The sequence below is a fragment of the Erpetoichthys calabaricus genome, chromosome 14 (assembly GCF_900747795.2).
Source record: "Erpetoichthys calabaricus chromosome 14, fErpCal1.3, whole genome shotgun sequence".
Classification (NCBI taxonomy): domain Eukaryota; kingdom Metazoa; phylum Chordata; class Cladistia; order Polypteriformes; family Polypteridae; genus Erpetoichthys; species Erpetoichthys calabaricus.
Window position 1 is genome coordinate 12623255 of NC_041407.2, and position 26532 is coordinate 12649786.

The following is a 26532-nucleotide window of genomic DNA, read 5'->3' on the forward strand; positions in this document are numbered from 1 at the left end:
ATGCCAGCTGCGGGCGATGCTGCATTTCCTTGCCTTGTTGAGTCAGGCTGGTGGAGGAGGAGGAGAGTGCCATAGTGATTTATTGGCAGTGTCGCTTTTCGGCAATTTGAAGCTGTGCAGACCAGTTCTCCTCTTCTTCTTCTTCCTCCTCTTCTTGAGCCCAACAGCCCAGCCCCTGAGGTGAATAAACAAGGGAGTGGATGTTAAACCACTTCCACCAGACTCACCCGGCAAGTATTCTGTAGGCTGAGGTGACGGGTCTAGTGGCGAGGTGGGCCATTCTTCACACTTTCTGTCCTTACGACCTCCTCCCCCTCTAAGGACTTGTCCACATATAGAACAGGACCCTCGGCTGCTTGTCTTGCTCATCTATTTGGTGGTTTGAAAACAAACACAATATCAGACTACAGGTTCCAAAAAAAACTTAAATACTAGAAGAAGAAAAAACTGCAAAACTGCAGCAATTTCCTAACCAACAAGAATTTGGCTACTTCTAGCTCTAATGCTTTCAATATGACTTCAATTTGAAGGAAATCCCCCAGTTTTTTTTTTTTGTTTTTTCTTCTTTTAATGATGAAGAACTAGCCAATGTGTTTCTCAACCTTAAAATATCTCGAAATCACAGGGGCTGTTGTGAGGGAAACGTGTGAAAGCTCCGGCTGAGCCGCACAATGTTTGTCTTTTATGTAGCGTCGTGGAGCTCGCCGGAACACGCCAATGCTGCTGTGGGGTAAGTGCTGTAATGCTTCATCGCTGAGCAGTGCCTCTTCTTTGCTTGTGTTTTTCTTATTTTGTGTATTTTCTGCCTCTCGACGCACTCGATCATGAGAATGACACGTTGGGAGAGTCCAGAGATGCAGCCTGAAGTGTGAACTTGGAAAATTGGTCACACGCTTCCTTTTAAGTTTTCTGCAAATGGGCTCGGCTCCCCCTGCTTGCTCTCACCCCAAAGTGTTTGACTTTTCTTTTTTTTTTTTCCCCGAGCCTCAAATCCATTTAATTTGGCTTCTCTTTTTCATTGTTGAGCCCTGACTGGTTCACATGTGTAGCAGGAATTGCCTGGGAGACGCTGCTACCTTCACCAAAATGAGAAAGAGCTGATGGGTGTGGGCAAAGGATTGCTAGTGGTTATCACCAGTCTTTCTGTTGGTTATCACCGGTCTTTCTGTTGGTTATCACCTGTCTTTCTGTTGGTTATTACCAGTCTTTCTGTTGGCTAAGCCTTTCTGCTTCCCCAGACTTAGTTGCTGTCCAGCTGCTTCATAATCAGATCAATGGAATAATTTAAGGGAACCAGTGGGAAGTTCTTCTCTTATATCGATTTAATTTAAGAAAGTGTTTCTTTCCCCTTAGGTTCATATTTGCAATGTAGTTTGGAACAGCAGATCGTGTTTAGGAGAAGTTGAGCTTGATGACTTTAACTTGTGCAATAACTAGTGAATTTCAGATGACAGTTATCTTGAAGGAGCTTAGAAATGTCAGGGTGGTGTGGACAAAATGTGAAAAATGAAGACTGTGTCTGTGTTTGTAAGTGAAACTGTAGTAGTGTGGACACAGTGTAGGGGACGGAGGCCTATAATTCTACCTTATTGTACTTGACAAGCATAATATCAGCAGAGATTTGTATCATTTTTGGGGGCACAGGACCACAGTTTACTCCACTCAGTTTCAGCCAAATGGTTACTTTGCTAAGCGCAGGCCACTTGTGCCAACTAGTCGCCAGTATAGAAAGACATCTTCTGATTTAAAGTGAAGCGGCTAAAATGAGAGCCGTAGTTTCAACACCAGAGAAATGTGGGCCAGCGTTTGAGAGAAGACCACAAAACAAAAGCCTCCACTAACTGGGAGTCAGATTCAGCATCTACGGTCTGACTACTGTGGTTTGAGCAAAAACTTGTAGCCTCTTCAGATCTTGTGGATTAAATTTACACACCCGTCTTGTGCAGGCTGTGCCAAAAGGCAAGTGGTTGCTTCTTGCTGATGTGATCAGAACAATGGCTGTTTATTAAGCCTAGGAAGATTGAAGGGGCGAGGTGATTTGGGGTCACTTCTTCATCTGAAGAGACATTTAGTGTCCCTGCAGCTTTGATGCATTTCCATCTCCTGTAGCTCTGAACATTTTAGATGCATAAGGAGACAAATGGTCATGAGAGAGTGACTGATTGGCTCTCTGCTTTTCTTGTCTATTAAGCAGACCAGTTTGAGTATTGGCGGGGATGGGGGGGGTGATATGTCTGGTCTTCTAAACGCCACAACTCTGTTCTCATCTGCACTGCCCTGTCTGCTCATTCATTAGTTTCCTTTTTTCTTTTCTTTCTTTTTTTTTTGAGTAGTGGGAATGCTGTAATTCCACACATTGCCCCTCTGTGCTCACTGTCCGATGGCGGTAGTGCTGAAGATATAGGAGCTTTCTGAATTCTAACTCCATATCACATTCAGTTAAGTGATAAGTGGAGTCTGTGTTTGCTGTAGTCAGCACTGCTGCTTGGATTGTCAGTTATGAGATGCTCTCCGTAGGCGTGTTGCGTTGCTTCATAGTATGGAATTGACCTGCATAGATTATTTATATGGTAGTGGCAGTTCATTAGTTGCACTGCCTGGCATTACTGAGGTGACTTTTTAGCCAGCCACTTACCTTAGTATTATCAAAACGGCCATCAGACTGTTGAATGGCTTATTATTATAGTAATGGCCACTGGCTGATTGCATTGCTTATTATTATTGAATAGCTTTTGGCCCATAAAGACTGTGAAAATATGTCGGCTCATGTGAGGGTCGACTCATCATCCAATCGTTTCTGAAGTATCCTGGCTTTTGAGATAGCAAGATAAAGTCTTCTTACAGGTTAATCACAACAGCTCCAAAAGTGAAAATTCACGATTGCCACTCACAGCCTCAATCTGTGCCAGCTTCCTTCTCTAACCCCTTGTGCTGTCAACACATGCTGCCAGCAGTCAGTCAGCCATGTGCTTCTGTTGTGATTGTCAACTGTACTGCCATCCCTTGCTGCCTGTTGTGCTGCTGCATCCTCGGTGACTCCATTCTGCAGTGATCTGTCACTTGTAGGCGTTGGCAGGCAGCTTGATGTACCGAGGAGTCAAGAATGGGAGGAGGAGGAGGAGGTGAGTTTTTGGGTAATGTCACAAATGGCTCCGTGCAACTTACTCTCACCCCCCTGTGCTGACAGCGCACATTGCTAACAGGTACTCCTCTGAGTGCAACTGCTACTGTTATGACTGGCACCTGCCATTAGCCAGGTCACAATTGCACACTTCCAGCTTTGACACAGGACCTGCTGGTGGTCCCCCTCCATAGCAGTTTGTCACTTCTTTTTCTTTTTTTTGGAATCGGCAGGCAATTCAGCACAAATACGTAGCACTCCTCAGTACCATCAAAATAGTGCATGTTCATTAGTGCAGACCGTTGGACCTGCAGTGTTATAAACAGACAGACAAAGTTAGCCCTTTGTACCTTAGATTAGATACAACCAGTGACCAGGCATCACGTTAGGTTAAGCTGCAATGCTTATTTTTATGCATATGAATATTAATAAAGTATGATGCCTGCCGTTATTGTGAGAACAGCCACTTGTAGCACACATTATTAAAGTGGTGACCATTGGTTGTCTCTACATGATCAACATCTCTTGTGATGGCCAGTGTGATTTTATAAACTGTGGTGTGCTGGCCTGGTAACATCACTTCAAGAGTGGCCCACCAAATCAAAGAGCTGGTCAGTTATGGGACGCCCTCTGGCTCCACCGGAAGTTGCAGAAGAGAAGAGAATGAAGACAAAACTGATGGCCATCATGAACAATGTTACACACCCTAACACACCAGCATCACAGGCTAGAAGTGTGTCCAGAAATGATACAGGGGCTCCTTCATAGGTGTTTTATAGTGCCTTGCTGTGAAGGGACTGCTCTTTCTATATTTAGCCAAGTCAGAAGTGTTTATTTTTTTGTTTTGATAATTCTGGTGTGTATTTGAGGGGGTTATTGTTTTTGTTCTAAGCCAAATTTCCCCCTGCGACAAATAAATATCTGTCTATTGATAAGTAAATTACATTTCATTCTATTCACATCTGTTTTGGTTTTATAAAAAAGCCTGTTGATTAACTAAATTGCTTTGCATTTCTAAGGTGACTTTTTGTCAGTTGCACAGCTGATAATTAAACAGATGACCACTTTGACTCCTTCCTGTGCCTGTTTTTGTAGAATTTAGATGGATTTATCAAGAAGTTCTCAGATGACGTTTAACTAGACTGTGTTATTTAGCTGCATTTTGTGTAGTTGGCCTGCATTGTCTGGGACTTTTGGGGTGATCAGCAGTCTATTGCATTAAATGGCATTGCCAAGGTGACCCTTCCTAAACTGCATTGCCGAGTATTGTTGAGATGGTCAGTAGGCATCTACATTGCTTAATAATACTGAGATGATCAATACCCAATGACGCAACATTATTGTGGATTTAAATTTTAACCCTCTACATTGTTTGGCATTACTGACATGACTTTCTGCCAGCAGTAGGATGTCTTGTTACAGAAGTGACCATTGGTTAGCTGCAGTCTTTGATTTTATTGAAGTTCTTTGTATTTATGGGGCGAGTTTTGGTCAGTTGTGCTGCTTATTTCTCTAGAGAGAATTGTTAATATATGGCACTGCTTAACTTAAAATATGAGCATTGCCCAAGGTGCAGCTATGTAACGTTTGAAATTACTAAGATGATGTTTAGACAATGGCATTGTTTACTGTGACTGTGCTTGCATGTCCACTGACCAGCTGTGTCACTTAGTATTGTTTGATGGCCGTTCTGCTGCTGCACTGATTATTTTCACGAAAGTCCTGTCTGAGTAGTTACTTTATTTATCAAGTATTTGGACTTTCTACACTCTGGCCACCCACACTAATATACATACTTTTGGGATGTCCTATGTACTGCTTGCTATTACTGAGAAGACTAATGGACACTCCTTAAAATTCTTCTTGGGCAGAGTGCAATAATGAAATGCATTTCAGCAATGATTCTCATTAACAATAGACATAGAGCTGAAATAAAATATTTCCTGTGACATCATTCAAGTTTGTTCCAAAGAGACCACTAAAACATATCAGCCAGTAAATGGTGGGGTGGAGTTCAAGTAAAGCCACAGTAATCTGGAGTAAACCACATGACACCTCTGAAACAAAAGGCCGAGATGCAGCAGTAACCATGAACAAAGCAAAGACTAGGCAGCTGTTTACGTTACCCCTCCTTGTCTCCACCACGCTGGCTTTGTTTACACTCTAATAAAAGTTCCTTGCCGAGTTGATTGCGAACAAATGCTCTGTAAATGTGTTCCAATGGAAGAGACCTCTTATCAGTGCTCGTCAGCTGTTGTTTCATGGTGCCCTCCTCTGTTACTCAGGAGTTCTAACCAAAAATGATCCATTGAAAGAAGTGATCCGGTTAGATTCACCCCTATGACTTCTTGTTTTTAAATTCCTGTCCTGTGCCACTTGATCAGATCCCCATGTCCACTGATGTTGTCATCTACTTCTAATACATAAAACAGAGCTCCGCTTTATTTACTTGTTCCTGCTGTGTTCCCACGCTGTTGATCCCAGCCCAGCAAAAGTCCAGCAGAAGCTCATTGGCTGCATGGTCACGGTGAAAGAGAGCAGGTTAAAAATAATAGAAGACTCGACATGTGTATCATGCAATCACGGCAGGTGAAACGTTATTTTTTTGTGGTAACTAAAATTTTCTTGTATGTAAAACTAGCTGATTTGGATTGTGTTACTAAATGAAATGTAGTCTGTTTAATATAATCCATAACAGTGACTTTGACATTGCTTGTCTTTTGCTTCCATCAATCATTGAACCTGCTTAGTTAGTTCCATTTGAAGAGTTGTAGAACCAATCCTGGCAGCAGTGGATGTAAGGGAGAAACCAACCCCAGACAAAGTGATCTTTGGTTTCTTACTCAGCATTTTGACTCCAATAATTTGGTCCATAAAGGCACAGTGGTTAGTGCTGCTGTCTCACACCTTCAGAGTCCTACATTAAAATTCCAAACCAGTCAATGTAGAATTTGGACGTTCTACCAGTGTCACTGTGGGTTTTTCCTTCCTCAAACATCTCAGAGTTTTATGTGTTAGATTAATTGGCAGCACTTTTTGGATATGTCCATGACTGTGCAGAGGACTTGCACCACATCTGGTGTTGGCTTTTGCTGTGTGTGTGATGCTGCAAGGATTGACTCCTGTGACTCTGAACTGGATTAAGGCGGTTTCGTAGTGGATGAATTGTTTTGGTCCACTGATCTATTATTTACAAATCCTGGCTTTTGGTTTTCATGATTACCTGTAGGTTATGTTCTGATGATGTTCAGAGAGTCTTGCACTAGAATGTGGTCTTCACCAATGGAGAATAAAATAAAAATAGTAAGGCTTGGCCTGCAGGTATGGTGATCAAGTAGCATATTTCTCAACTGATATACTGGGATTGCTTTCAATATAGTGGAGTTGCTACTTCTCCAAAAGAGAGCAAGCACTTGAAATGGTTTGGATATCTTGTGAGGGTGGATCTGTACTAGGCATGACCAGCTGGGTGGAGACCAAAGAGCAGACATAAATAGTGGAGGTAGAATTATACCATACGTCTGACCTCTGTAGGTGCTGGGATCCATTATTGGAGAAATGAATATTTGATGTACCCTACTCAGTATGTTTCTTTCAGTGTTTTCTAGTGATCTACAAAATGGATGGATAGACAAAAGATCATGTAACAAAGAGAATATACTGTACCTGATACTAGGAATGAGAACAGAAGATTAAAAAGTTATGGGGTGTGAAACTTCTGCATATTGAAAGGCTTTCGAGCATATCCTACAATGTTCAAATACATATTTAAACCTGATGAAGTCAGGTTAGTGAGTGACCTATGGAGGTTCAAGTCAGGTGCTGAAGGAGAATCTTTGAGGGTTCTCAGTGAATGGGGGTTGCAGAAAGACAAGGACAAGAGATAAAGATCTAGGGGGGGATCCGCCCCGTATATTGTAACGTTGGAGGTGAGTAGCCTCATAGGACTGAGTCCAACACAAGACTGTCGCAGGGAAGAATATGTGGATCTTTTATAGTCGAGGGAAAGGAAGAGGCAGATCATCTAGATGAGGAGGGCGGAAATGACGTCATCAGGGGTGTGTTCTGTAGCTGGAAGGAAGTGGGTTAGATCTTATTTGTTCCTGCAAGGAAGGAGAGAAGGCATTAGTGCGCATGTTTAGCCCCGCATATTGGCACTTCTCAATCAACCAGACCCTGCTGCTGCCTCCCATGTGTGCGTGTGTGACAGGGTCAAGAAGAGGTTCAGATGAGACTGTTCTCCTTAGGAGCAAGAAATGGCCATATGGAGTGGATGACACCTCGCTGTGTTTGATCCTAAATAATAGTAGAATGTCCCAGCACCCCCACCACGAGCAGCTTGATCACAAACGGCATCCGTAAGCAGGGCATGCACAGAGCTGCCTAGTGCATTTATCCAGTGTACCATCACTGTTCTGTGTCGGACACTGATGTTTCTTTTTTTGTCCTAAGGGCTTCCATGCTAATATGCTTTTAGATGCACTCAGAGCAGGATTTGTGCTCAGCCCCTCTTGCTAGAAAGAGAATTACAGAGAGTGTGCTTCTCTTGTGTGTTTTTTTTTCCTCAACACTAATGCCAGAAGCAATTGCAGAAGAGCAGTGGTGAAACAAATGAGCTGAACGCATTCCGTGGAGTGCTGCTCTTAATAATTGATGGCGATTAGGGGAATAGTTTCAGAGGGCATGGGTGAGGCAGACATGTGCTCTCTATCTATTATTAATGTGGCAGTCTATGCTTTTTCTTCAGCTCTTCCTCCTGGCTACTGCATTAGTGCAGAGAAGCTGTCTGTCTGTCTGTAATAAAACAATGTGGCTCAGTATTAATGAGGGGAAAGTCCAATAGGATATAATGCATTGGCCGTCCTGTACAGTTCCTTGATGGTTTGCAAACTCATATGGAAAGTGTGAGAGGATGGCGGAGAAATTATGCAAATCCATCCCTTTGAACATAATGAAATTTGAACCGTTTTTCAGCAGCCTATTTTTTATTGATGAAACTATATTTTTAATAAAATGGATAACATTAGCTTTAAAGCTTTATTACTCGGGTTAGCCTCCACTGGACCTGAGTTTCTGTCCATCGGCTCTAAATGGCTTACATCGCTGCAGGGTTATCGAGCTCATTCCTGAAGTGCTATTTTGCAATAAGATGAATTTTGCTTTGGATTATAAAGGCCATCTTTCTAACTTGAAAATTGTCAAGAATTGTTGATTGCACAGCAGCCTTGTAAACGGTCCCAGACAGGCTGTCAGTCCATCACAGGGCTCACTCAGACCAGGCCAATGAAGACCCACAAATTAACTAAACAAGCACATCTTTGGATTATGGGAGAAAAACTGAAACTCCAGGAGGAAAAACCCCCACAGACCTGGGGAGAATGTGCTAACGTCACACATGCTGTGACCAGCCTGGGGTCTGAACAGAAGACTGTGGAGCCAAGAGGCAGCAGGGTTAACCACGGTGCCACCATGCCAGCTGTCCTAAATTCCAAAAATTCTAAATTAACCATTTTCCTTGAAAAATGTTTATGTGAAGAAGATCCACATTGTTCAGTTCAGGTTTGATTTAAGGATGTACTGTAGGCTAAAATGGATCCAGTACAATGAAAGCCAGTTGTCCCAAGTTAGCAGGCTGTAAACAGAATGCAGTTATTGCCACTCGTCACTTTTAAAGCTGCGCTGTACAGAAATGTACTGTAAACACTACGAATTTATACAACAGTAAGGAGATCAGCATTCATGTTTTTCTGTTTGGCTGTTAGTACAACCCATAAGGAATAACTGATCAGCACGGTGCGTAATGTAAACTTTATGAATGTCCAATCTCATGGAAGGACAGGCATTTCAAAAAGTACAGCGGAGTACAATTTATAATGAAGTACATGGATCAAGTTGTCAATAATTGTAGCTAATCCTTTTCATGTAGATTAAACATGGAATAATAAGAAGTTAATTTATTTTGAATTTGAACATAACCATTTTTTCCAGATGTTTATTGACATAGTTTTATTGAATAAGTGAAAACTGCCTTTTTGTGGTAGGCCTCCTTTCAAACAGCAGCAACTCAACATCTCCCAGTGGTCTGTAGCTATGTGGCCAGAGTCACCACCCCATAATCGCACTTCTTACGGTCACACATTGTGTTGGTGGCTGAAAAAGTGGCTTTACCTGGAGAGTTGATCACTGTTCTATAAAGTAAAATAAGTTTATCCCAACCCTTGCAACTGTCAACCCTCTGTGAGGGTTTAAATGGAGGAATAACTCAATGTTTAAATGCTGTGTTTTGTTTTGTCCTGTCAGTTCTTTTGTTGAAATGATTAGAAGTTGGTTTTTTTTTTTTGAGCATTAGAACAGTTTTTGATTAAAGAAAGTCATTCAGGCCAACAAAGCATGCCAGTTCTATCCACTTACAGTAATTTCTCCAAAATGACGTCAAGTCGAGCTTTGAAGGTCATTAAAGTTCTATTCTCTACCATATTACTTTGTTTACAGCATCCACACAAACCGTCTAATCCAAACTGAAAATGCTGATGGCTTTTAAGAAAGTTGTTCAGGTATTTTGAAATTTTGGCAAACTATTCCTTGAAGCTATTGCCTGTGATTTGACACCCTACTGATGTGATGCACCGTGTCTACTATTATAATTACCTGTGATGATATTTTCAATTCTTTGTGTACCCCTCTCTGATTTTTCAGTTGATCCTGTTTAGGAGGTTTGCACTGCCACACAGATCCAATGTCACTTGCTGCCTGTGTGGAGTTTGCTCTTTCTGTCTGTGTCCTTGGTTTTCCTGCCACTTTCCACAGATGTGCAATTTTAGTTCGATTGGTGACTCCAAATTGGCCCTGAATGTATGTGTGAGAGTGTGATTGAGATGGACTGGTGCCTCCGCCAGGATTGTTTTTTGGTGCTGCCAGCCTCCTGCTACCCTGAATTGGTTTCAGAATGTTGTTGTGTTAACATCATCTGTCAAAAACATCACAGAAAATAAAACCTGAAAATCGTTGTATGCATTGTAATTTGTTAGAACTACACACTTGGAATACTTAGGTGGTCACGTCATCTTGGATTTATCTTGTAGCTCATTGGCAGTTGCTGTGTGAAGCCATCCTGTAGCTAATCTGTCTGTTCATCTATCATTAATCCCACTTTGTTCAGTTCAGGGGTACTGTAGTATAGTGTACTCTGAGGAACAAGTGGTGATTGTATGCGCAGGTTTAAAGTCGAAAGACTGCAGATGGCATACATTCCTGATGTTAGGTACATGGGTCTGTATGTAAAATTCCCAGGTGGGTCCAACCTGGGCAGAGCTCAACAAGGAACCCCCTTTTTGCTCTTTTACACTTCTTCTCTGTCTGACACATCCCAAGGCTCTCTTTCTCTCTCTCTCTCTGCCCGCCTCTCACTTCTCTCCTAGTGTTTGGTGTGCTGATTGCCCAGCACTTCCATTCATGCTCATTATCCTACACTGCCTCTAATTAACCACATCCTAATTAGCTTTATTACAGACAGATATGAGTCAGTCCCCCTCCCGACTGCCATGGCTCCCAAGAGCAGGCTCTTTTCCCTTTCTTGTCACTCTTGCAGGGCTGAAAGGTAATTTGAATCGAGTGTCAGTCACATTAGTCTAAAAGTGTGCAGTAGAAATTCAGCACTAGTAAGAGGAGTTTATTGATCAAAACCTTTGTCTTGTAGTCAACTCTGTGCGGTCTACTCAGCAGCAGTACACAGCGTGTCTTTGCCAGTTTTAAGGTATTATTATACAAATGAAGTGATGAGGGACAGGGCTGACACAATTTTCCCTTTCTTTTGCTAGAGCACATGCAGATTCATCATTTGTTTTTTTTTTTTTGTTTTTTGTTTTAACATAGATATGCATGTTTACCTGTGCTGGTGGGGTCCTGAATGCTGATTACTGAAATTATTTAATTTATCAGCATTCACATGAGTGAATGGAGGTGCAGTAATGGCGTTATTGTCACGTGTACAGTGCACTTGCATCTCCAATCAACAAACAGCATGTTGCCACTCTTCTTCGAGACCGTGATAAACAAGAACACATGAAAATATATTTCTCCTAACATAACAGAATACGTGCTAGTCAAACAATTATACAGTACCTTTAAATTGGCAACAGACCATTTTTTTCTAAAGTCTTGAAGATTTATTTTTGGCAAATGTGAAACAAACAGTGCCTTCTGTCTTGATGACCTGTTGTGGAGTTTTTTTGTCTTTCTGTGTGTCAGAAGTTCACGGTTGCCCCAGTATGCAGATAGGGATTTTCCACAAGGTTGATGTAGGGCTAGGTGGTTTTTTCAATTAAATCATTTAAGTCAAATTAATGTTTTAAAGTGATATTCATGTAAGAAATTCAGTGTTTTTTTTAATTACCAAATGGTACAGTTAACCAGTCGAGCAAGCACCCGAATTTGATGAGCTGGTTACGTGTGTAGAGTCAAAGCATATTAATGCAAAGAATTTGACAAGCAGTGCTTCTCATACGAGCACGAGCTCATTCTAAAGAAAGGCAGGCTGTAATGGCAAGTCAATGGTCTGGAATTGTAAGAATGCGAATGATTGGATGTCCAACAAACTAATGTAAAAATTAAAGCCTGCAAAAAGACAGCAGCAGTTCAAAGTGGCAGTACATCCAGTTAATTTCATTACTTAACATAGAAACGCCCAACAGAATGGAACCAATGTGAGAAAGTATGGGACGAACATAGCACCCCTGTTCCAGCCTGCACCTCTCATGGCTTGCTCCATTATATAAATCAAGTCAGACAGCATGACTACGGTATGAAGAGTGAGCCTTGTCTGTGGCTGGCAGAGATGTCCACAGGGCCTTCTTGCCTTGCAGTGGTGATTACAGTAGACTACAATGGGAAAGAAGAACAAGCAGGCTGCCTTTAATGAGTGTGTTGAGATGAATGACTCCTCTACAGCAGTCTCTCTCAACCAGTGGAAAATGTTACCCTGTCCATGAGAATCAGACCAGTCCTGTATTTTAGCACCGTCATTCCCAATTTCCAGTCTGCAAAGGCATGTTGCTGCTCCGCAGCATTCTCCATTGTTTATAAGCTCAAACATTTCCATCCCCCAAACCCCACTTGGCTCTTTGTTGGAGCTAATGTTGGTAAATGTAGACTCTCCAGACCCAAAGGGGACCCCCCCTCCCCTGCTGTTTGAATGCTATAACATTAGTAAATGTAGATGTGCACTCTTCAATCTAATTTTAGTAATCGAAGCCCCTCAAAAATCTGTAAAGTTGCGCTAAGGAATTTCTCAAACTAAAAATGGTCCATAGGTGACAAAGGTTGAAAAACGCTGCTGTACAGGCGAGTCACTCCCGTGAGCAGTAGTTGTAGAGAATGAAGAAGCTGGATGGTGTGCTCTTCAAGCTAAACTGTTTGCTTGGGAAAAAAAGGAAAACAACAAGAGAAAACCATCCTGTTGTGGTAGTTATAGCGAAAGGTAGTGAGGGGTACAAGATAGAAAACTGTAGAGAAAACTGCAGAGTTTATGGAACATTACACTGTGTGATGTGAAAAGAAAGTGGAGGCAGCAGAGAAGAACGATGATGGCTGCCACTGTGAAAACAAAATGTACAGAGCAGACTGCATAGAAGGAGGTTTTCGTATATGGCACCTCTCTTCACTGATGGTAAAATATGAAATATATGTACTGTATATAAATGTTTTTGTATTTTTAAGAAGGATGCAGTTGTATTTCAAGTTTACAATGTGTGACAACCTTCTCATTTTGTTCTTGTTCCCATTAAGGACAGTTGATTATTTCTATTTTAAAATATTCAAATAAATTGTAAATTTTTCATAAATTAAAAAAAAAGACTTTTCTTTTTTTGACCATATTGCCCAACCCTAACTTTATTTTATTCTGCAGTGTACTGTATTATTGTACTTGTGTTTATGCATTTTAACATATGTTCTCAGCAGAATAAAGTTGTAAGACATTAAATAGGGGTTTCTGTCACAGCATTTTTAGATATTTTTAAAACAAATCACTTTAGCCATCTTCACACATAGTGACCAGTGCAGGTGTTGTATGGGGAAACTTAATGTCTCTTCACAAATACAAAAGACAATTCTCTCTTAAGTGAGCTTCATTAGAAGTTAATGTATATTAAGACAGGATGATGGAGGGAAATTATACAAAAAAATGAATAATTAAAGTATTAATTCCTCTAATCACGGGTTCTGCTTAAAAGCAGCAATGTTTTCTTGTCACTTGCTGTCTTACCTGAACAAGGCTATTGGAGGAATTGTATGTTTCTGTAATTGGTGCTATTGTGTTTCTTTAATTAACAGAATTAGTGTAGTGCAGTGATCTGCTTGATTTATGACTCCAATGCCAATATTTACTGTGCTTGAAAAATCATGAAAGGAAAAGACTGAAGGGATTTTAAGGATATGAACAGAGTTTTGGACCACTTGCCCCTCTGGAGCCATTCTTTATTAACTATCCCTCCAGACCTCTCAAAATTCATTACCTTCAACATTTCACACTAGTAAGAACCTGTGAGGTGAGTCCCCAATTACACTTCCAACAAATCTTTCCCCGTCTTTGATGTGCAATGGTTTTGTCTGTTGGCTTCTTCTCACTGGAATGTTAGTATGCATGTCACTGCCCAAGCTATAATGTGCAGTGCTCCAGAGCTGCCAGGCCACTAATCTCCTATTAGCATGGCGATATAAGATTACGATGAATCAAAGTTCTCACCCTGTTTCTGATTCCACCACAGGTTTTAAAATATCTTGAGAATTTTACCTCAAAATTGTCAACCAGTTCAATGACAGGTGCCTACCTGTTAATCCTCTGAGTGATGTTTAACAGAGGTTCGGAAAATTTTTTAATTTAGAGGTTTAACTTTATGACAGATTGTGTACAATTCATTCATGCATTAAACATTACAAAAAGTATGATTAGGAGAGCTGAAAAAAATTCTGGTAGTAAGAATATTTGAAAACCATGTGAATCAGTAAAGTGGTGCACAGTATTTAGTGATACTACTTCACAGATCCAGTGTCCTGGGTTTGAATGTTAAGCCTGGCTGTTTTCTGAGTGGTAGTTTGCACATTCATTCTCTGTGTTTCTGCAGATTTTCTTACAGGTGCTCAACTTTTCTTCCCACATTCCTAAAGATGTGCTGTTGGGTTAACTGAGAATTCATATTGATCTTGTGTAGGTACAGGCCTGAGTGTAAAGAGCAATGGACCGCCAGGCTGCTTGGGGTTGGTTTCTGCCTTGTACCCAATGTTGTTGGGATAGGCTATTAGAACCCTCTCATGTGCTCAACTGGATTAGGTGTGTTTGAGAATGTTATATGTCATATCATAACAGTTGGGGAATGGAAAATTTTCCTCATACGTTACTGTATCTTTCTAATTTTGTCATAAAATGTTCACTCTCCTCACCTTTCATAATCCTTTGTTCCCATTGTAGTTTTAGGGATTACTTATGCCTCAGATTTAGAAGAGATATACCCAGGGTCGATAATGCATTTCAACTTGGCCTGAGGTCAGTCTGAAATTTGGTGAGGTATTGCATTCTCTTTTTTGTTTTTTTAAGTAACTTTAAAGATCAAACTGAAAATTATGTAGTAACAGGAAAGAGTCTCCAAACCCAGAAAAATGCTCAGGAGAATTTGCCTAAACAGGTGTGAATTCACTTTATTTATTTATTTTTTTACACGTGGAATAAAGCAGTGAAGAGCATACCCAGAGTCCCCCAGTTCACCTTATGTTGCTAATCGTAACAGTTACTGAGATCAGGTTCATTCGTACCTCTTGGCTCAACATGCTTCAGTGTGAGATTGAACACTTTGTACAGCAGGTACCACCTGATACTATTTGTGGTATTGTATTTTGTTGTAAATATTGGATGCCCGGGCGGCACGGTGGTGCAGTGGGTAGCGCTGCTGCCTCGCAGTTGGGAGACCTGGGTTCGCTTCCCGGGTCCTCCCTGCGTGGAGTTTGCATGTTCTCCCCATGTCTGCGTGGGTTTCCTCCCACAGTCCAAAGACATGCAGGTTAGGTGGATTGGCGATTCTAAATTAGCCCTAGTGTGTGCTTGGTGTGTTTGCGTGTGTCCTGCGGTGGGTTGGCACCCTGCCCAGGATTGGTTCTCTGCCTTGTGCCCTGTGTTGGCTGGGATTGGCTCCAGCAGACCCCCGTGACCCTTTGTTCGGATTCAGCGGGTTGGAAAATGGATGGATGGATATTGGATGCCCATTATTTTTTTATGCTTGCATATGCTGCGTAAACTGAGGGCCTGTCTGAAATTAGGAACAGAGAGCTGTTTCGTGTAGCCATGAGAACGTGGCAGATGTTTTCTTGCATGTGGACACACCATTGCAGTTGACTCACAAGATTTACTTCCCTTTGAAGAATCCCAGGGTCTTGTTCCCCTGTTCATTTCTTTCTAAATCCCCCTTTCACTAATACACTTTTTAAATCAAGCCAAACCTTATCTCATGTAGCACCTTTCACAGAACATGCCATCACAAAGAGGCTTTAAAAACATAGAAAAATATGATTTTAGGCAAAATGATTTCACCAACAAATACATGGAGAAAGCACATTGAAAGGGCCGAGCCTCAGAAAAATAAAACATTAACCTCAGGTGTGCCAGGGCACATAGGTACCCAACTTGGAACTGGAGAATAACATCTTCTTTATAACTGCAAAGCTTCTTTTTTTGCTGGGGCAAGCTTCAGGGGGAGTGTATCAATCCCCCATGGGTTCTGTATGCTCATTCTCACCATTACTGTGGCAGCACGTCTTTGTTATCTTTGGCTCAGACATGACAATGACACAGAGGATGGTAATTGTGGGTCTTCCTTTCTGACAAGTTCAAAATTTTCCTCCACACAATTAAGGGAATACCGTCTTGGCCCTTAAGAGGCGGCTGCAAAAAGATCATTGACCGAATGAGCCGTCAGGTGGAGTAAAAGCTGATTAGCCTCTTCAGACTTTGGTGCCTGACACACCTACAGCTTGCACAGCTATTTTTGTACTGTGCAAGTTTCTAATTCTTCATCAAAAATTTGGGATAGTGGACATGTAAACCTAGTGTTATTTTTGATAACAGATTGCCTCAGATAAAAAAATGGAGAGATTGGCCCCTGTCAGATGAATTACTTTTGTCTCTAAAATGTCCAAGAAGGAATGGTCAAATTACCTGGTTGGTCCTGGCAGAGTTTCAACTTTAGGGGATCACACTCCTCGGCCTCCCTGGGAAGGTCTATGCCAGGGTTCTGAAAAGGGGGATTCAGCTATTGTTTGAGTCTCAGATTCAGGAGGAACAATGTGGATTTTGTCCCAGTTGTGAAACACTGTTCCAGTATTAAGTAAACAAGTAAATAAACACGAGATGGAGTCTAAATATGTAAAAGTGAGTAGACCAAGAACAGGAGTGGATTGATGGTGAGAGCTGATAACTAGCCTTTTTGAGAGAGCTTCAGTACAGGTGGTCCATGGAAGTCAGTTAGATAAGGAAGCAATGGTGTTGCTAATCTGAAAAAAAGAAAAGTGGGATTTTTCAGGTGAGACCTGAGCACCAACAGTACCTTAAAGAGTCAAGATCTGGTAGGAGCTAGAAAGCAAGAAATATGTTCACCAATAGTTGTATGGTGAGGCTTTAGAACTTTGTGAAGGCCAGTATGTGAAATTCATTTTTACCTTTTTAAAGTCCGACAATAATTTAGTAAGAGTTTGTTTTTCACTAGTCAGTAAAACACTTGTTTAGATTTCCTTACCCATTTTCCTGCTAACACATCAAAGAAATAACTGTCAGTTTAACTCAGTGGCTGGTGTAACCTCCGTTACACGTGCATGCTAGAAGCAGATGTATTTTATTCTGCAGTCCAGCTGTTTTCAATATCTGCCCCAAAAAATCCCAGACAAGGAAAATCCCTTGTTTTACTGAGGGCACGAAAGGGAGATTCCTACCCATCTAAAGTTAAATCTGCTTTGCTTTCTCTGCTTCAGGCCCACCTTGCTCTGGGCGGAACAGGTCCCAAATGTCACTCTGATTGGTGGAGGCAGTCAAAACACAGTTTAATGTGTTGTGAGGGGAGAGCTACTGCTGAGTCCTGCTGAATGCTGGGAAGTTTAACTTGATCACTGAACTGGAATAACAGAAGAGTGCCTTAGGAAATATGCAAGGGCAGCTCTGAGGCACTGCACTGACACACAAACTCCAACCTGCAGCTGTGAATTTTTTTTTAATTCCCACTATTGTACGGTGACATCAGTGCCTTTTGACAAGCATAGATTAAGCTCTTCTTGGTTAAATAAAATTTAGCACTACAATGCTGCCGTTATGTAGTGTACCAGTGTTCTAGCCTGTGATGTCTTTTTTTTAAATCTCATGCTTGAGTATCATGAGGTTTTTATTAGTTAGATGAAGATGATAGCAGCAAGCCCTCAATCCCCAACTCCACCCCTTTCCACCTCTCTAGTCAGCATGGTAGGAGAGACTATGCCCGCTACTTCCATGATAATTCCTTGCTATGCAAATCAAAGAAAAGATATAAGTGGATTTTTGAAAATAAATGAATCACTCCATGGTTGTGTCACTGCTCTCATCCTTCTCTCTTTACTTGTCTTTCTGGAAATAGGTAGTGGACTAATGGGTAATTCTTCAGCCTCCTTCATGGGAACCTTCCTGGCCAGCAGTCTTGGATCACCTACTGCCCACCCACCACACCCATCAGGCTCTGCTTCTTCCCCTTCTGACCCTGCCTTCCGTGGGGGACCACATACTGGGACATCACAGATTTGGTTCCCCCATTCACATGATGGTAAGTGACACCTCTTTTTTTTTTTTTTTTTGCCTTATCTTCCTTGTTAACACCTTCACTTTGTTTCCACATAGTGAGAACTTGTCAGACTACAGGTTTTTTTTTTGGCTCTTAAAATCTGTAACATCAGTCATTGTCATCCTTATAGAATATTTAAACGACCTGTTCTGTGAAAGTAGGGTTTTGCTTATTTTAGACTGGAATGAAGATAAATAAATGTTCTTTTCTTATTATGGGCCAATGCTAACTTAAAACCAGTTTTGTATTCGATGTAAATCCCTTGCTGGCTTCTATCATTGGGTTTGCTCTTTTTCAGTAAAGCTTGTGCAGTTCAGCTTTTGTTATCTTACCTGACTTGCAGAAAAGTCTAGTGGCTAACTTAGTACAGTGATACCTCGATTATGTGTGAGGGGTCGGGACTGAGGCTATGACGGATAAGACAAAAGACGAATAAAAGAACAGCTACTTTAAAAATTATATACAGTAGATTAGTTTAGCAAATAGTCGTATTTATTTACAAAACAAAATATAATTTAGTTTTAACAAAATTAATTTATTCATACTGTATAATATTGTAACGACCAGCATAATAAGCAAATACAACTTGGAGGTACTAGAGTTTTCTGTGTTTTACTTGGAGTCTCTGTTTTGTAAAAAAAACGGTGCTGTTATCTGGGTTACAGAGCACACCTCGAAAACAACAAAAGAAAGCTTTCCCTACCAATCAGTTTATCTCCTGCCACTTGCATTGTTCTCTCTAATGTAAACACTCCTGCCTATTGTCTCTTGACTCCCTACTGAAAACATCCTTCCAACACACCTTCCTTTTTCTCCTAACTTCTCTTGTCACTCATCTCCTGAGCTTGTGGAACAGAAGCCCTTCACCCAGTCCCATCACTTACAGCATTCATTACACATTTTCTGCTCCTGTTCTAGCGCATCACAAGCTGCTTTCACATCATGGTACATTAACAAAACATAATATAACAGAATTAAAAAAAAATTCAATACAGAAGGACATCAACATTGATACATAATAACATTACCATCAGTGGTTTCCATTTTCGACATATTTTTCAATTTTGTCGGCATCACACTTTATATTGTTCACTGTTCTTCCTACTCTGTAAATTGAAACAATACCTGATACACTTTATCCATTTAGTAAATGTTTAATCATTTCATTTTTTGTGACAATTCCAACACCACAAACATACATTTATCAGCCATAACAATGTATAGTAGATTAATTATAACAAAAGAGAAAAGTTACGAAACACTATTAAAACTGAAGGTACATAACTGACACTGTGGTGCTGGGATGAACACTATGTACAAGGGAAAGTTGTTTCAATGTGCAAAACTCGCAGTGTATTGCACGGCAGTAGTAGTACAGTAATAGGTAGGCGCTGGAGTGTGCAGTGGGTTTTTTTTTTTTAGCCCTGACAGTTAATCGAGTGACAGATAATTGAGGTTTTACTGTACCTTTTGTACTGTACTGCACTGATTCAGTCCGCACAGTTGGTTCAGTGCATTACTCTGGGTGAATTTGAACAAGTACTGGTGTTCACACTGTACAAAAATGAAAACCAATCTGCCAATCTGGATTTGTATGTTGCTTTGGATGAAACTGTCATGTTAATATATACGTTTAAAGTAATGTACTGACAAGTGACCTTGGCCATTAATGTATGGCAGATATCTTAGGAAGTATGGATGAGGAGGTAAAGTGTTACTATAGAAGCAGTACGGTCATCTGTTCAGTCTCTGCTTTTGGGTCACTGTGTGAGTTGTAGCAAGATACTTCACCTTCCTGTGCTCTGGCTATGAAATTATATAAAAGTGACTGTACCATGGTAATGTTCAGGTTACTTTGAATAATTGTTTAATCACTGACCAGTGTTTCCTAAAGAGAAGCATATTATTTATTGTCATTTGCAGCCATTTATATATATATATATATATACGCACAGCCACTTTATAAAAAGGGTGACACAGGAAATAACATATTTCAGGAAAATTAAATAATTTTTGTTCAAAAAGACACAGATTAGTTCTTAACTTATTATGATAATGTAAAGCAAATCCTTCTGGGTGTTTTTTAGCTTAATATAATTAATGTTAAAACAAGAATATGACACACTTCATTAAGCTTGGAGTCCAGTTGTAGGTGGAAATTAGCCTGTGATTAAATAATTAGTTAAAAAAGAAACAGGCAGGCACTGGAGTCCCTGGGGATTGGGCTTTGGAATCCCCGTTGAAGACATTTGACTTTGGTTTTCTTATTGATTGTACATAAAAATGGATGCAATAAAAAGCAATCAATTCATATGGCATGCTACATTTAATGTATTTTAAAGTGACTTTTTTCTATAGTGACTTGCTAATTATTCGTTTGTAAAGAGAAATTTCACGGCAGTTACACAAATGCTAAGTTTCACTGTCTGTATTTGAAAGTCCAAGTGAGCAAGGTGTTGACATAAATAAGCTACAAGGCTCTAATGTACATTAATAAATTAAGTATCTAGTACACAAAAATATATAAGAAATAAAACTTAATCTGCATATGGAAAAATGTTACAACTAAGTAATAGATCATCAGACCATCCATGACAGAGTTTTTCTGATGAGGTGTTTCTTCAATGCTTTTTGAAAACTAAACTTAATGTTAGCTTTTCTGGTTGTGATGATGAAAATAATACAGCAGAATTGGTGTGACAACCTGTGCCGTCCAGTAGCAGTGACACCATTGCACATTCAAAGCAGTCTGAGCACAGAGGACTGGTTGATCTATAAAGAGGGAGGGACCAATGCTCCAGTTACATGGGGCCTGGTTTATTGTGGTTAGGAGACCCCTTTTAACCATAGCAGGCATTGTAGAGTGGATGCCTACTCCGTTTGAATGCTTTGGCACTGCCTCTGTTTTGACATTGCTCCTTACCTGCCAGAGAATAGAATCAGCTTTTCAGTGATTGGATGACAAAAAAAAGAAACCTGTTAACTGAGACATTTTTGGTAGTTGTATGCTTTCATCCAACTGCTGAAAGGAATTGCCTGTTTACACAGTTAGGTTATTTGTTGTCACTTAATGAACATCCCTAAAATAAAAAAGATCCATTCAGGCATGCAGAATTGTTCTCATCAGTTGGTTTATTTTACAGAGTGTGTCTCAAATTCCATAGGCTGGATTTACTTGTACTCTCACATCTATCTATTCTGTTGAAGACGGCACAGCAGGGGTTAACCAGTCTCTCTCTCTCTCTCTCCTAAGCTGCTGGCAGCTGCCATGGAGAACAGTAATTGTTGTTGGCAGCTGCACAGTGGGGCTTTGCTATTGGCACTCAGCGCCACTGTAACTCAATGACTGAACAAATCTGCTGCTTGTGACTGAGCAAGAGAGAGAGAGAGAGAGAGAACATGAAGAAGAGAAAAAGAACATGAGAGGTAGAGAAGAGGAGATGATAACTGAGAGGAAGAATGTGCAAGCATGAGTGTGAGTGTGGTAGAATCAGCATGAATGAGAGGAGAAAGTGGTACATCAGATAATCTGACTTGTGTTCTCTATTAAAGAAAATGTATTTTAATACATTCTTGTTTATCATGATGCTGGAGAGTGCCAAGTTTGTTGGGCTGTACACTATACATGTGACAATACTACTGCAATCACAACTAACTGCTACTACTGCTTAACCTGCCAGTGCCCCAGTTGTACAAATATAGAAGAGTGGTGTAAGTAAATCAAGTACTTCATTTAGTGTTACTCAGTACACCTCATTAATTAGCTTAACAACCACACTGATATTATATCCCAGCACCTTATACAACACTGCAAAAGTGCACATTTCAACCTTTTTGAACACATCTTTAAAGAATGGTGGACAATTAACTTTAACTGATATTTGTACTTCAATTCAAGTGAAGTCAAGCGCAGCTTTATTGTCATACCATCCATACACAGTATTGCAGCATACAGTGGCACAAAGTAACATTCTCCAGTACCATTGTGCAACATATACCTAAACACAGGGCAAGTGGAAGAGAAAAAAAAACAAACTATACCATGTTATGCTATACTACAGTATACCTGAAGAAGTGTATCAAGGTTTGAGAAAGTAAGTGGCGGAGGCAGAGTAAAAGTGGTTCTGAACATGTAAGAACTGCATGTACTATCACATGATTTTAGAGACAACAGAGATGTTAGAAGAACACAAGAAAGTGTGATAAAGAGCAGTAATAAAAGGAGAAAACTGGGATGATCTGGGAGCAGAAATGACCCAGAAAGAACTGTTGAGAAAATGTTAATAGGATTGAAAAGAATGCAGATAAGCATAAAAGAGGTTGTAAGGTGAAATAGGAATGCATGAAGGAGCAGAAAGGATTGAGTGAAAAATAATGAGACAGCTTGAATGGGTTTGAGAAGAACACAATGATATGAAAGTAATGCATGAAACGCTAAGGAAAAACTGGAAGTGAGGAAAAGAGGAGGATGAAGAGGAAGAGTAAGTACTGAAAGTCCATAGTGGTAAGGTATGAATGGGAAGGTGAAAAGAAAAGTGGATAAAAAAGCAAGAGTCATAATAAGCAAGTGAAAAATAAATGCGTGTTAAGGAATAAAGTGGGGAAGCACTGAAAGAAAGACTCTGAGAGAACCAGAGAGAAAATGTGAATCTGCATGAGAAGAACAAGAGACAGTGAAAAAGGGGAAGCACAGGAGACACAGCAAGAGTTTTATCGGGAGAGAGTGTCACTGCGAATGCCAGAATGAATGAATTGGGGAGAGTGTTAAAAAGACAACTTAAGAAGTAATGTACAAAAATGTGAAGGGAACAAAAGGCTAGGAATAAGTGATGCTCCCTCTCTCACCTATTTTCTCTCAAAGTAAAGAACTAAGGAATAGTGACAAACAGATGGGCTGATAGCCCAAACACCCCCCCCCCTCCCCCAACCCGAATCATGCCTCCCTCTGTCTGCACCTAACTGAATTCATTCACTGTTAATAAATGCACCTCCAGATTTTAGATGCTGGGTTAAAACAGCTTCCTGGGATTGGTTTTTTTTTTTTTTTAACCTTTTCTTTTTTTAGCTACAAAAGTAAACTTGTGAATTACCTTAAAGTTAGGCCTTAGAGGAGTCTGCCTCTTTAATCTGTTGAGGTGAGCTGTAATAACATACATATCTAGTACTTCATGTGGGTGCATGAAGCTGGTGGTTAATGGTTTTGCACTGGACAAAAGGGTGCAGATAGGTACAAGATGATGATGATGATGATTTCCCCTAAATAATATGAAGTCCCTTCATGAAATGTAATCTAGGGACCAGATGAGACTAAAAGGTGCATGCGTAACACACGCCATAAATTTCTAAACTGTGTTTTCATGATGAGGTGAAGGTGAACGTTACTGAGGTCATTGTCTATTTTGCCTTCTGTTTTCTCAGCTCCCATTACAGTGAGGAAGGAAGTATGTGCTATTTTTAAGGCAGTGATTTGTAAATCTCAAGACTGCAGGCTCAGTCACCTCCATTTACTAACACGCCTAGTAACTTCTCCTGCTAGTCCCTCTCTTGTTGAATAATGGGAGCAGTCATAATATGCACTTATGATCTTCAAGTCATGTTGCTTCAAAGAGGTAGAAAAGACAAGTAAGTGAAATAAAAATTCACTATGCTTGAATACAAAACTGACCAACCCATACCCAACTACTCTTGTACATTTCATGATTGCAGCATGCAACAGGTTTCCATGGTTATTCAAACCACCCTGTCTTCCTGCCAAGACTGCAATTCACTAAGCAGGAAACTAATGCGCCCTCAGTCTAAACTGCCCCATGACAGAAGATCAGCTCGAGATATTACATATGACCTGCTGCTTATGCTGTCATGACAAGAATCATGAATGTTTTAAAAATAAAAACACTTGCTGCCCAGAATGTAGCATGGAAAGAGTTTATATGCAAAGTTTACATGTTTAAAAAAAGGGATCACCACAGGTGCATACCTAAAGGCTCCAAAACAACACATCCATCCACCATTGTTTCTAGTCCTTCGAGGGCAACAGCATCATCTCAAAGAAAGGGCAGGAAATCACACTGCATGGGATACCATCCATCTCAATCCACCTGACAACAAACGATAAATAAGAACTTAAGTACTTGTTTCCAAATTAATAAATGTAATAATAATAATATTTCAATTACATAGCATTTCACAAATATTAAATGTGTACAAAAGAAATAGCACAGAAAAATGTCAAATTAGGGACTAACACTGGATACAAACTAATATCAAAAATAATTAAATGATTAATAAATAAAACAAAGTTCTGATTTTTAATAAGAAAGAGCAAGCAGGAATAAAAAATACAAAAGCACAAAATTCTAGAAACAAATCCATGAGCAAATAGCATAATTTGTGTAAGTTTACATATAAGGATTTCAATGTAGACGTTAAATCATCCACAACAATGAGTGTCTAGCAAAGAGGGCTTAACTGGGGTCAACAAGGCATTAAATACACCATTAAAGGTGATCTTAATTATACTGTACCTTTACTTCTGCTGCTGCTACAATTACTTATGATATTGTCACTGGTAATGTTAATGAGAAGAAAATACTTGTAGAAATAACTACAATTGTAATACTACTATACATAATAATCTGATAGAGCAATAATAAGGCTTGCATAGAAGCTGCACACTGTCTCTCTAGGTCAAGGCTGTAGAGCCCAGCATAGCAGCAGCAGCAGACGCTGCCTAGTAACCAACTTCAGTCGACACTCCCTCACTCTTAGCAGCGTCTACTTGTACTGAAGGAAGAAAACCCCTGAACACATGGACAACAAGTATACCCATACACACATTTGGCGTGAAGTTTCACTGCTACAAAATATTTTTTGAAATTATTGAAATGTCTATCCATCTGCTACTTTTTCTTGTATTTCAGTTATCTTGCAATATACATTGTGATGCTGTGTTGCTTCACTTTATAAAGCATGATGTGGTGACACTTATCATAAAATGTACTATATCAAATAAGGATTAGGATTGATTTGTGCTAATATTTTTTTGATACTGATATTAATATAAAAACCATTACTACTAAAAGAATACAAATAACAATCTCAAATTTGCTTAATCTGAACTCACGTTCACTGGGAGCCTTAAAGCCATGTCACATTAACGCAGTGTTGTAGCCTTCATTTACGTAATCTTAGTGATTCAGAGGCAGTTGGCAGCACACTGCTGTGAAGCTTGTCTTGCAATGTGACATGCCCAACAAACCACTCCAATGATTCTACGTCTTGCACTGATAAATCAATTTTGTTGTTATTCAGAAGGGTAGCCTCTGTGTTCATGAGAGCTGACAACAAATGAGCACTCAGCCAGAAGTGCAAAGTAATACGTAGAATGTAGCAACAAGGAATAAGGAACGTGGGTGTTTACACCTCAAAAACAGAAGAGAGGTTTTTCTGTTTGATGTCTCATGTTTTATGTACCATGACAGAATGGGGGGGGGGGGTTGGGACTGCAGAGATTGCAGCTGGACTTGCTGTACCTGTAAACCTTTAGTGCAGCACTGGCTCCATCAGGCAGCATGTCACTCAAGTCACTAAATGTGTCATGCCCTGCGATTTTTCAGTTGTTTAAATTGACATGATCTGGTGAAACGTTTGGAAACTGCGGTTGGCAAGTCTGATATATCCAATGATTAGAAGTTACATAATGTGACATTGGCTTTAGTCCATCTTGGTAGCACTAGGTGCAAGGCAGAGACCATCTGAGAGGACACCCTTTAAATACAACAACATGGGGCCAATTAAAGTTAGCAATCAACCTGACAAGTGTATCATGGACTGTAGAAGAAACCCCAGACTACCCAGAGAAACGCTCATGAAAACATGGAGAGAATGTGCAGAGTCCACACAGGCAGCAATCAGATTTGGGATTCGATCCTGGGACTCTAGATCCTTGAGAAGGCAGTGGTAACCACTCCTCCCCCATAGCGCCCTACAGAAGTAGCCAATCACATAATAATAATATTTACTGCATATAACACTGATTTTTATCAACAGCTGTTCTATTTATACCACTGTTAATAATACTGTGACTAGCTGTACATCGGTCACCATTATTCTCTGAATGTTGAAAAAGCTCTGCCTCCCCAGGGTCTCATCTCTTGGTTATTATTAATAGTAATATTGCCAATCATAATAAAGTAGTATCAATAGTAACACGCCTGTTACCAGTGCTGATACAGTCCTCATTATAGCTTCTAATAACAATTCATAGCTATACTCTAGTGTCATTGCTCTCATTATTTTACTGATAATAATGATTCTTGAAATACATTTGTTATTAATATTAATAATACAAACCAGCAGTATTACCTTTACTACAGCTACTAGTGATACTGCAATTGCTGCTGCTAATAATCTGCATTCCACATAATTTCATATAGCTGATTAAGTACATAATCAAATCAAGCATATTTATGATATATCAGTTTGATCTTGAGGATAATTGCATATTTTGTATTTTGCATAAAAAACATATTAGGAAAATGGGACTAGCAATTACTCTAATTACCCACT

The 26532-nt window shown here is 40.1% G+C and overlaps 1 protein-coding gene across 1 annotated transcript in view; it reads left to right on the forward strand.

Moving 5' to 3' along the window:
* The window catches only part of bahcc1b (BAH domain and coiled-coil containing 1b), a 227074-nt gene that overhangs the window by 118516 nt on the left and 82026 nt on the right, over positions 1–26532 (forward strand). The window contains 1 exon segment of the mRNA XM_051918733.1: positions 17764–17946. Coding sequence (XP_051774693.1) covers positions 17764–17946 — 183 coding nt within the window.